The following is a 13407-nucleotide window of genomic DNA, read 5'->3' on the forward strand; positions in this document are numbered from 1 at the left end:
TGACGAAATTAAGTTTAGTGGGGTTGCTGAGTTTCACAGCAATGTTAAAATTACAGTCACCGTTCGCTTGATCAGAGCAGGTAGCTAGAGTCTAGAGTTGATTTACGTAACTAAGAGTCAACTCTTATGAACGTCACGGCAAGTAAATAGTAGTGTGTAACTCAATAAATTTATAATGTAGCCTAGGCCCTAGACTGATCCCTCGAACCTCCGTGTCTGATCTTGATGAGGCTAAACTTTAGCCTAAAGCCCCGTTGACATGATCACATATTTATTTTCCGTACCGGTAACCGATTCTGAGCAGTGAGATATGGCGACGAAATGAAATGGGGTTTAATGTCCCGCTGTTTTGCTCCAAACTGGGCTAATGAAGATGAGCATACGCCATACAGTGTGCTAGGAGGGAAATTTGCCCGGACAGCGGCACTACAACTACAGCCTACTCTTAAATTGAATTCCAACTCTCAACAAATGAACAAGGTATCTTTTACGTGATAAGTGCAGCCAATGTGAACACGGGGCCTCAGTTTTCCATGCCATCCAAATGACTAGACTGCTGTCCTTGTCTGGCCCTCCGTCCTGCACAGGGGCGGATTGGGGCCTGGAACCGACACGGGAGCTGGGGCCTGGAACCGACCCGGGCTCCTGTGTCAGAGCGGCTCCTTTAACTGACTGCGGAGCCCGGACGGGAGTCCTCCCCCCCCCCCACGGGAAAATTTTGAAAAATGAACCCCAAATATGCGATTTGGTGGCATATCTGATTATAACCTCTGTCAAATAATATATCTCATAAATCAATTAATTTAGGCCAGAACCCTGACCTGCAGGTATATTTACAACCATCAACCTGTGAAATTATCATATCATTAATTAACGTATTATCATTGTATCGTCAAGAGTCAAGAGAATTTAACTGGTTAAAAAATGGGACTAGTTGAGAAAATTTTGACCATTTGATTAACCAGTTAGGAATATTGAATAAGTAGGAATATTTTCATTGAAAAATGTCCCACTTTTGATGCCGGGAGCGCTAGTTGATTCCTTCTGTGATGGAAGGCCACGAGACACATTGGTACAGAGTGACGGAAGTGAAATTCATGAAAGCTGCTTTTTGAATTTTGGATTTGTTGTTCCAGGTAAATTATTTTACCTTGACTCCGAACTTGAACATTTGACACACTAAATATTCACAGTGTCGGGTGAATCCGATGAAATTTTCGGATGCAATTCGGAATCCCCATTGCAGGATTCCGAATTCCAGCCCACACCCAGCACACACCCAGCACACCCGTCCCAGAAAGTCTGTTATACCAGCCCATTCCAGACTCTAGTGATGTTGTGACGGCCCGTTAAAGCCACCGGCCACATACAACATGGTCATCATCGCTCCATGGCCGGTCCAATACTACCCCCCCCCCCCCCATATTGTTCAGCAGAAAAAAGGATTTTAGACGAATAGGACAAAATTATTTTTTTCATTTTTTGTCTGATCGCCCAATCCGCCCCTGGTCCTGCATCAAAGGGAGAACCACGCCGGAAAATATGGATGAACTTTCTTGGCCAATGCAGAAATCGAACGGCCCGTTAAAGCCACCGGCCACATACAACATGGTCATCATCGCTCCATGGCCGGTCCAATACTACCCCACCCCCCCACCCCACCCCCCATAATGTTCAGCAGAAAAAAGGATTTTAGACGAATCGGACAAAATTATTTTTTTCATTTTTTGTCTGATCGCCCAATCCGCCCCTGGTCCTGCATCAAAGGGAGAACCACGCCGGAAAATATGGATGAACTTTCTCGGCCAATGCAGAAATCGAACACCCGACCTCCAGCCTGAGCCAGCGTGAGATGACTACGAGAACGTAGCTAAAAACATTGAGATCTGTGATGTGTTTGTTTTTAGCTACAATTGGATGTCTTTAGTATCACCTGGCAAACCTAATTTCTTTATTAATGCTTACAAATAAATTAATTTTATACATACCCAGCCCAAAGTAGTGAAACAATTACATTCGTTTATCTCATAATTAACAACTCGTAAATGGTCGTACTTCTTGCATATTTTTATTACCTATTCATTCAGCCAGCTACATAGGATTATCACTTCGATTTAAAAGAGATGGTTTGTGCCTCTGTCAGATAGGATCATATGCTTAATTGTAGTTGGGTGTGGCAGAAATGTAATGAATAACAATAATCAATTGTTTTGAAGAAAAAATTGACAGGATTGCTTACCAGTAGCTAAAAATGTTGAGATTATATACTGGATGTGTTTGTTTATTGTATGGCTTCAGTTTCACCTGGCAAACTTAATTTTTGTAACAATGTATGTGACATTATAAAAATAAGTTAATTTTATACTATTAATGGGTTGTGGTCATAATGGCCTTAAGCCATGTTTTTAGCAAAATTGGAACATCCATTCATAATTACTTTGCATTAGAGCATTAGACATGCAGCATGCGCGACCCATAAAGGTTCTCTTATTTTAAGTCACATATTTTTATTGGTTGTTGTACACAACATTTAGGCCGCCTTCATGATGTTAAGACACCAAACCTGTTCCATTTTAAAATGTTGGGCATAGCTATCTTTTAACAATTGGATTTGAAATGAAATGAAATGGGGTTTAACGAACAATTGGATTTAAAAGAGATGTTTTGTACCTGTGTTGGGTAGGATTATATGCTTAATCGTGGTAGGATGTGGCAGAAATGTATTAAATAACAATAAGCTTAATCAAGCATTGTTTTGAAGATAAATTTGACAGTTTTGCTTATTGAAGTCTGATGTGATTCACATTGGGTTCTTCCAGAAGGAACTATATATAGTACCATCTCAAGACACACAGGGTCGAGAGATGAGGTTCCTTATTTGAGAGCGTATTTTTTTTACATTGCACATCCAGGTGTTTCACTGGATGAACGTATTTGCTTATGTGCAAATGTAAACTTACATGTCATTATATAAATTTGCACCAACTGTTACTGACCAAGTCAGAGCCAGATGCAAATGTACTTACGACATTCAGCGACAAACAACTGGCAATTTCTCATCGCTCTGATATCATAGGTGTACATGTACCGATACCAGCCTCTTGTATGTGACAGACCCGTCTACAGTTACAGGGGGGGGGGGGGGGGGAGGTAATAACTGAATTTTCACATGCAAATTGCTTTCATTTTTATGTATACACACAGTGATTTTGATAGGATCACTGGTTGCCTAAAAATTGCATGTCACTTCAACAAACGTACAAAATGCTGATGTTTGCAAAGCTTTAGAAAAGGGGCTTTCAGATAATATTTTCTGTTTATTACTTGTGAAGATGATTATAAAATTTAAAAGTTTATTATTTATAGAAATCTGGGGTTGGAATGTCTTAATTAATCATGATGGCTTCTAAAGGTGAAGAGTTACATATGGCTATACGAGAAAATAACAGTAAAAAAGTTGAATATAGTTTATCTCAGGGTGTGGATATTAATGTTTTGTTTTATGGATGGACACCATTGCAACTGGCTATAAAATTAGGTAAGTTACCGTAAAATCCTTGGGTACTTCTAGTGGCAACTGTTAACTGAACTTTTCATACTTAAAACTTATGTCACTTATTGAAAAGAATCATTAAATTGATTGCCAACTTATTTAAGAATTAGAGTTTTCAAACATTTTGGAGATTTGTGTAGGATTTAGTTAAGTTTGTATAGTATATTTAACTGTCTGCAAGACTGGACATGGTTTGTTTTTAAGAACTTTATTAAATACAATATTTCTACTTTAAAAGGTGTAAAAGGCTCTATGAATCATTTAGTGCTATAGCAATTCTTTGTAAACTACTATAGTGAAAGGTTATTCTTAAAATTAAATATGAATATCAATCCAAAAATGGTTCAGTTCTGTTCAGTACATGTATTTACAAAGTTATGATAATTGAAATCTCATTGATCTATGCTGCTAGAGCGTAACAAGATGCCACCATCTTTATTGGTAGCAGAGAAACCTGATGGGCCTATTTTAGTTTTGATTGAATAGAAGCTTGGAGATTATTTAAATAGCATTGGTATTTTGATTTTGTTTTCTTAATTAAATGTTAAAATAATCAATCGGAGTACATATTTAGGTGTATTAAGCCATGAGAAATTTGATATTTTAGCTAAAATGCAAATGAGGCATCAAACAGCCAATATAAATCTTGATAGAACTATTTCTGTCACTTCACAAACATAGAAAAATTCAGACAATCTAATTTCAGCTTGATTGACATATTAGTGGGCATAAAGTTTTTTGCCTGGCAACCTGTCTTTTTTATTCTTATGCTGGTACATATATGTTAAAATTTTCAGGCTTTGAGGAAATTGCAGTTTTATTGATTGAAAATGGATGTGATTTTAAATTCCACGATAATAAAAGTTTATCACCGTTTGAAATGGCTTTAAAGAAAAACCAAGTAATGGTCAGTATGAATACCTTTCTTAAATAACGTTGTGCTCACGGTCATGGTCAGTATCAAACCACAAGGGATAACATTTATACTCTTCAAAAAAAGTAGGGGATATTGATATGCAAATACCTATGCAGGTTGTGATATGATAAATAGTCATGGACACTTGACATGCTTTGAGAATATGTTCACAGATGAAGAACTTATCACGACACACAATAGCGCCATACACGTGGGAGGGGTTCATTGTCAAATTTGACACTTCAAGGAAGGGTTGATGAAAATGCCGCTTGCTGGTTTCTCCTATCCATGTATGCTTTCCTATCGGTTCTTGTATAAGATTTACTGTTTAGCGCATCTTTGCTTTAGTGTTTTACGTTTAATTTGATTGGGAGACCGACAACACTGCAAGGATTGGCCGTGGCACTGCAAGAGGAGTGGGTCAGATTGCCCCAAATCGTGTTTGGACGGTTGATTAGGAGCATGCCACGACGAATTGCTGAATCTCTGAGGATTGGTGGAACAATTACTCATTATTAAGACAAAAATCAAAAACATCCATTTTCACTTTTAACAGTGTATCTCTTTGCGAGTGAAATGGGGCCGTCAGATAAGCCGCCGATATGAACTGTTTATGTTCATGTGTATGCAATTTGCCTGTTATTAACATACACTGGTTACCTCTAATAAAAACAGCAGTGCATTTCCCAGTTTTGTATTGTTTCTGAATATCCCCTACTTTTTTTGAAGAGTATATAAACAGTTAGTGCTGGGATAACATTCATAATGCTATACATAGAATTATCCTTATTGAGTCCACGATCCGGTACATGCAAATACATATCATTTCCCTTGTTTGACATAGGATTTAGAGGGAAATTATTTTCATATTGTTGCAAGAGTGTTTCCATAGTTGTGTATGGGCTTCCGTAGATTACAAACTATGTGATTCACTTCAGGCGACACTATTTGACACATCAACACTTGATTTTTTTTTAGAGAAATTAATGTGAATTGTTTAAATGGAGATTTGTTTGTATATTATGTACATGTATGTTATTTTTGATATGGTTTGTATTTGATTATTGTAAATACAGCTGTTTGCTAGTGTCGCCTCAATGCCATTATTGTGTTATGTTATTTTTGATCGTACACTTATGGGGTTTATAATGAGAAGTTTTGATAGATCTATATGATTGCTACGACTGACCTCAATATATGATAAGACCTGATAAAATCACCACGTTACTCCACGATTAAAACCAAGCTAACCAGTTAGTGCTGAATGACACTTGTCCAAACAATACACATGTAAATTAAAGTAACAAATTGACAAGGGACTTCTTTTGAAATTTCCGTGTTTTAACACCTCTAGAAAGCAAATGGCCCAACTGAATAATTTATATAATGTAATTCTTTTATCTGCTTTCATCATTTTGAATCTTCTTCTAAACCATATCCTGAAAATGTCATTGAAAGCACCAATTGAAATGTGTTTTAATTGAAATATTAAAGTTTCAAAAAGTGTTTGGTGTGTATTAAACTCCTCATTTTAGGAATCATATAGGAGCACCTTAAAAGTGAAAATTAAATTAGTCATCCACCTGACAGATTTTAAACACTGGTTAGAAAAATTAGTGTTGGTAGAACTTGGGTATAACATTCTGTTAACTATGACTACTATTTATGTAAAGCAGGTTGTAGAGAAACTTCTGTTGAAAGGTATAGATGGTTGCCAACTGTTATCAACATCAGAACCACCTTTAATTTATGCTGTTAAAAAGGGGACATCCCTAATGGTACAAACTCTGATTAATGGTATGATGATTATTTTTAAGTTGGACTGGGTTTTTTCTTTAGCCTATAAACAGAATGTACTCATTTATACTCCATGTTTACTTTTTAAGAGAACACAATTATGACACTGGGTTATATTATTATATATGTCAGTTTGCGTTGATTTCTTTTATTTTTATTTTTCAGCCAATGTTGAAGTAAATTGCTGCAGTAGTGAAGGTGAAAGTCCACTTCATCTAGCCTGTAAAGAAGCTTCAAGTGACATTGTTAATACATTAATATCAGCAGGAGCAGACAAAGACGCTGTTTGCTTGTCATCAGGATTGTCTCCCCTTATGGTAGCCTGTATCAATGAAAATAAAGAAGCAATGAAAGTATTAATAACGGTAAATGTACAAGACTGCAAACATCTGTATTTTATACGCCCACATTTTCATGTGGACGTATTATGCCGTCGCCCCTGTCCGTCCGGACGTCCGTCCACCAAAAGATCTCGGCTGCTTTCGATATTGGCATGTATCGGGTCGAAACTTCATGGATTATGGCCCCTGTTTGTACGAAAAGTCACGTTTTTAGCTTGTGGACCCTATAGAGGTCACAATTTTATCCGATTTTGTTGAAACTTGAAATGTAAGTTTATAACCCAAAGATATTTGCGCATATCGGACAGTAACTTCCTGAATTATGGCCCCTGATTGTACGAAAAATCACGTTTTTAGCTTGTGGACCCTATAGAAGTCATAATTTTTATCCGATTTAAAAAACCGTTCTATTATGTCACCGTTACACTCTAAGGATGACTGAGTTCGAATTTCGTGAAAATCGGCCCAAAATTGACAGACAAAATGGCCGCCATTTGTTCCCAAATAGTGTAAGAATATGGTATATCAAGGTTGTGGATCCTTTAGGGGTCACAATTTTTATCCGATTTTGTTGAAACTTGAAATGTAAGTTTATAACCCAAAGATCTCGGTTTCTTTCGATATTCATGCATATCGGACGGTAACTTCCTGAATTATGACCCCTGATTGTACGAAAAATCACGTTTTTAGCTTGTGGACCCTATAGAAGTCATACTTTTTACCCGATTTAAAACCAGCGGCTGCCAGGCAGGATACGCCCACATTTTTGAGAGATGGATAGAGAACAAGCTAACAAGAAAGTGATTTTTCCTACAATCAAGGGCCATAATTCAGGAAATTACAATTCGATATGCGCATATATCGAAAGGAACTGAGATCTTTGTGTTATAAACTTACATTTCAAGTTTCAACAAAATCGGATAAAAATTGTGACCTCTATAGGGTCCACAACCTTGATATACCATATTTTTACGCTATTTGAGAACGAACGGCGGCCATTTTGTCTGTCAATTTTGGGGCGAATATCGGAAGGAACCGAGATCTTTGGGTTATAGACTTACATTTCAAGTTTCAACAAAATCGGATAAAAATTGTGACCTCTATAGGGTCCACAACCTTGATATACCATTTTCTTACACTATTTGAGAACGAACGGCGGCCATTTTGTCTGTCAATTTTGGGCCGATTTTCACGAAATTCGAATTCAGTCGTCCCTAGGGTGTAACGGTGATATAATAATACGTTTTTTTAAATCGGGTAAAAATTATGACTTCTATAGGGTCCACAAGCTAAAAACGTGATTTTTCGTACAATCAGGGGCCATAATTCAGGAAGTTACGATCCGATATGCACGAATATCGAAAGGAACCGAGATCTTTGGGTTATAAACTTACATTTCAAGTTTCAACAAAATCGGATAAAAATTGTGACCTCTATAGGGTCCACAACCTTGATATACCATTTTCTTACGTTATTTGAGAACGAATGGCGGCCATTTTGTCTGTCATTTTGGGCCGATTTTCACGAAATTCGAACTCAGTCATCCTTAGGGTGTAATGGTGATATAATAGAACGTTTTTTTAAATCGGATAAAAATTATGACTTCTATAGGGTCCACAAGCTAAAAACGTGATTTTTCGTACAATCAGGGGCCATAATTCAGGAAGTTACTGTCCGATATGCGCAAATATCGAAAGGAACTGAGATCTTTGGGTTATAAACTTACATTTCAAGTTTCAACAAAATCGGATAAAAATTGTGACCTCTACAGGGTCCACAACCTTGATTTTTCGTACAATCAGGGGTCATAAGTCAGGAAGTTACGATCCGATATGCACGAATATCGAAAGGAACCGAGATCTTTGGGTTATAAACTTACATTTCAAGTTTCAACAAAATCGGATAAAAATTGTGACCTCTATAGGGTCCACAACCTTGATATACCATTTTCTTACGCTATTTGAGAACGAACGGCGGCCATTTTGTCTGTCAATTTTGGGCCGATTTTCACGAAATTCGAACTCAGTCATCCTTAGGGTGTAATGGTGTAATGTCCGACTCAGCCGTCTGTAAACAAAAATTTTTTGGGCTATTTCATAGATCTGCCAGATTGTTTTAGTTCTATTTAAAATTTACGTTAATTATTTTTACTTTAATTAGAATGGTTGTGATATAAATGCACAAGATAAAGATGGTTGGACAGCACTGTGGTATGCTTACAGTAATAGAAATGAGAATCTCTTGAGACTGTTATTAAAATCAGGGGCAGATAAATCTGTTGTGACTAATGAGCAGAAGTCAGTGTTAGAAGAAGCAATACAGAATGACGAAGAAGAAATGATAGAATTGTTACAGAAATTTTATTAAAGTGATAGTTTGATAATTTTTTATAATGATATGTTGTGTGCTTCTATTTAAAAACAAAATAATGGAATACATTAAAGATATAGTCCTTTGGTAATCAGGACTGTAATTAGACTACTGTATGTTTAGAGATCAAAACTACCAAGAAAATAATGTAATTGTCATAATTAAATAGTTGGCAAGTAACAGTCATTTGAATATCAGATAAAATTCTTTAAAATATCTGTCATTTGTAGGTTTCAAATTCCATGCAGATTGAATTGCCTTTCTGTCCCTGGTCACATGCTGGCACTCAAAAATACTAGTTTGTTATTGTCCCCCCCCCCCCTTTCAAAGAAAGCAGGGACTATTAAAATGGGTCTGTCTGTCTGTCCCTCACACTTTTTCGGACACAATAACTCTCTTTCTAATTGAGATAGAATGTTCAAACTTGGTGTAGGTGTTCCTTGGGTCAATGCCTTGATGGAGTTCAAAGATGACCATTTTCTGCTTGGGGTAAGCAGAGATAAGCAATTTGATTGGTTGATGCTTTGGGACACGATAACTTTAGTTCTAATTAAGTGAAAATGAAGGCACTTAGTGTATAGCTTTATTACATCAATACCTTGACTAAGTTTGATAATGAGCATTTTCTGCTAAGGGTAAGCAGAGCGATAGACAATTTGATTGGTCAAGACTTTGGAACACAATAACTCTCCTTCTAATTCAAACTTGGTGTAGGCGTTCATTAGGTGAATGCCTTGATGGAGTTCGATGATAAACATTGTATGCTTACGGTAAGCAGAGATAAGCAATCTGATTGGTTGTTGCTTTGGGGCACGATATGAAGTGAAATTGATGAAACTCTGAATATAGATTCATTATATCATTACCTTGACTAAGTTCGATGGTGGGAATTTTCTGCTTAGGCTAAGGAGCGATAAGCAATTTGATTGGTCAAGACTTTGGAACATAACAACTCTGCTTTTAACTGAGGTAGAATGTTTAAACTTGATGTAGATGTTCAATGATTAACATTCAAGCTGAACCTAAGCAGAGCTAATCAATTTCATTGGTCGATGCTTTAGGACAAGATAATCTTGATTCTATCTGATAGAGAGAGATATAACTTAGTGTATAGTTTGATTGCTGGATACTTTTGAAAAAAATAAATGTGCGATTAATTAATATGTGTCATCTATTTATTTTGGGATTTCGGCGGGGGACATCTGCCTCACTTTTGGCTTGTTTCATTGTTTAAGACTTAATAAACATCCTACCATTTTATTTCATTGATTAAAGGCTTAATAAGGTCATACAAAAAAATATCCTGGTTCTCAGCCAACCCTTACCAAAAGTCAAAGGATCACTAAAATAATATTATTGTATATTTATATCGCACTGTTTCCATCCACAAATGCATGCTCAAGGTACGATCTCTGTACACATCAACATTAAATTTCGAGACACTACATTTATTTCATCATGTTGCTTATAGGAATCTATGATTATCCAGTATCATTTATGATTGTCATTAGCATTGATAAAAAAAAGCCTATGGATTCACTTCCTGTAACATCGGTAAAATATTTATATGCAGTAATTAATGAGACCATTTTGTTTTGTTTTGGTTTGGTTTGGTTTTTTTTTGCAAGAAAATCGTGTCATGCATTCTTTTTAAGCAACGCAGGATTATCTGAGAACCAGGTCTTATCATTTTATTTTTCGTGGTTGTTAGAAGCCTCATATTTAATTCAGATAAAAGTCCATACCTTTATTGGTACATAAATACTATAAAACAATAGTGGTTACAGTGCCTTACTATTCGCTATAATAGTCTTATAGACAGTTTCATATTGAGGTAGCCCAATTCACCTCCTGCACAATATTTTGACCTTATTAATACATATTGTTATTGGGTTAGAGTTATAACAGTTCATATGAAAATAAGTGCAAGAAACAGTGGATTCCTAAGAAGCAGAAAAGTAAATTTTATAAATTATGCCAAACAATACCTGTTGGAACAGTCACAGAGTTGGTTATTAACGTTGTGGCCGTTTCAATGAACCGACTTGTTTAGATAATTTCGAATGCACCCAATTTTATACTGCCCCTGTATACGCATTCTCAAATATTCTAGCAACATTTCAAATAACTGTTGTGGCTGAGGAATTGAACAAAAAGATCTTTTATAAAATGCATAATTCCATGAAAATTAAATTAAACAAAAGGCTTTGTTTTATCAATATGTCTGTCTTTGTCAACATGTGGCTGAGGAATTGAAAAAAAAAGATCTTTTAAAAAATGTGTAATTCCATGATAAATAAATTAAACAAAAGCCTTTGTTTTATTAATATATGTCTGTCTTTGTCAACTTATTAAATCTCCCATACATTTTAATAATGCTGTTACTGAATATCACTCAACAATCAAACAATATAATAAATATTGATTTAAAAATCAATATTTATTATATTGTTTGATTGTTGAGTGATATTCAGTGGGGTTTAATAATGGATGGTTGTAGTGAAAATCAACTTCAACTTCAACTTCTTTATTCTCCAAAACTATATATACATAGTTATTGAGATAATGTATATTTATATACAAAGATTCAAACTTAAATGACATGTGCGAACAATTAAGTAATATCAATAATTAGTAAATAATATTGACAACAACAATAGTGGTGTATATTAAGTATATAACAAAAGGTTTTCATGGAGGATTAATTTTTGATGTAATGATTTTAATGAGTCGACATAACTTCTGTAATACAACAGTATTTTTACAATTAAAAAGACTTTGAAATTTGAATATATTTGGGCGATTTTGGCACCAATCTAGCAATAATCTTTTTCTTTCAGAAGAAAAATATTTACAATTTAAAATATAGTAAAATTCGTCTCCGATGTCGGCTGAGTCACAGACATGACATAGTCTTTCGTTTCGTGGTGTTTTATTCCACCTCCCCGACTCAGTCGGTAATCGGTGACTCCCAAGTCTGAATTTAGACAAAATTTGTATGTTAATGTTTGTTAAATTATTAAAATATGGTTCTTATTTGAATTCGGTTTTAAATATTTTGTAACAAAGACATTTTGGTGAAAGTTGTATATCTGCTAAACATTTTTGTAAGAATTGATCTTTTAGTGATATTTCAGTGATATTTCAATTCTTTTAGTTGTCCAATTATCTACTATTTGACAGTTCCACGTATAGGAAAATCCGGTTTCATTTAAAATAGTTTTCAAGAAATAAATCCATTTGCAATCAAAATTATATTTGGAACTGTTGATATATAAAAGTTTATATAAGGAAAACGATAGTTTACTCGGTTTACCGTTTAAGAGTCTATTCCAGAATTGTATCATCCGCATTTTAATAAGGACTTGTATTGGAAGTTTTCCGAGTTCTGCATATATCATGCATTTTGGAATGGTTTGTCGTAAATTTAGAATTGTCTTGTAAAAATTTAATTGTATTTTTTCCAATTTATCTACATTTTCATGTTAATTAGCAATATACTGTATTCCAACATCAAACTACTCATGAATGTTTCCTTTGATTACACCAAGCAAACACAATTATAATACCTTGAAAACAATGGGTCAACTAAAATTAGTTTGGGGAAAATATTTCTGGAACACCATGTAACAACTATACATGTATATATCATTCTAAACTAAGCTAATATATAAATAATGTAATAATTACCGGTAATTCGGGAAACTGAAGGAGCTATTGAACCGTCCAGTTATTTTTGTGTATTGTATTTTTCAGATGTTTTGGGGGAAAAACTCCCCTTGTATATAAATTGTTTGTTAATAATATTTGTTTAATTTTGTATCTTTGTTATTTATTTTTGCTTCTTTTAGAAATAAAAGATTTTATTTGTTTACCAGTTTGTTCGCCATAACTTCATAATAAGCTTCTTTTTTTACAGGGAATCTAATGGTGCTATTTATTTTGGTATTTCGCCAGTGTTTAATGATAAAATTGGTGACTAATGATGTTTACAACCATACTAGAACATACCATACTTTTGTACAATGGTCGTTTACCTTCAGAGAGAGAGAAATGGGGTTTAACGTCCACTCGACACAAACTAGTTCATTTCGGGACCAACATATGGTTCAATTTTATTCAATACCTCGCTTGCGCATAGGTGTCTTTAGCAGTGGGAGGAAACAGGAGGACCCGGAGAAAACCCATGGGGTTGGACGTGCATTATTCAAGAGCTAAATCTGCCTATTGCAGGTTTTTCTTTAAGCCTTAAATGTTATCCAAATAATTAATTAACTTATCCAGACGATAATCAACTCCCAATGCCATCGTTAGCCTGCAATATTTAGTGGATTTGAATACATTTTGTGGTGAATAATTTAACATAAAAATGGATAATTGAAACTTTTTTATTATCGTACCAACATTAGTACTGCTGATAGAGGCTTTCC

The 13407-nt window shown here is 35.1% G+C and overlaps 1 protein-coding gene across 3 annotated transcripts; it reads left to right on the forward strand.

The window, feature by feature from the left end:
• The first annotated feature begins 34 nt into the window (after positions 1-34).
• LOC126829446 (serine/threonine-protein phosphatase 6 regulatory ankyrin repeat subunit B) lies at positions 35-12849 on the forward strand. 3 transcript variants are annotated; one of them, XM_050559345.2, is made up of 6 exons: positions 35-152; positions 3367-3538; positions 4351-4460; positions 6143-6266; positions 6432-6631; positions 8768-12849. In XM_050559345.2, exons 2-6 carry the CDS (start codon positions 3397-3399, stop codon positions 8972-8974), a joined length of 783 nt encoding a protein of 260 aa, XP_050415302.1. In that variant the 5' UTR covers positions 35-152; positions 3367-3396; the 3' UTR covers positions 8975-12849. The 3 variants fall into 3 exon arrangements, with proteins under 3 accessions (XP_050415302.1, XP_050415304.1, XP_050415303.1); XM_050559347.2 differs by having other exon boundaries at positions 6146-6266; XM_050559346.2 differs by having other exon boundaries at positions 35-138.
• The last annotated feature ends 558 nt before the right edge of the window (positions 12850-13407 follow it).

Source organism: Patella vulgata, chromosome 8 (genome assembly GCF_932274485.2).
Source record: "Patella vulgata chromosome 8, xgPatVulg1.2, whole genome shotgun sequence".
NCBI classification, from domain to species: Eukaryota; Metazoa; Mollusca; class Gastropoda; family Patellidae; genus Patella; species Patella vulgata.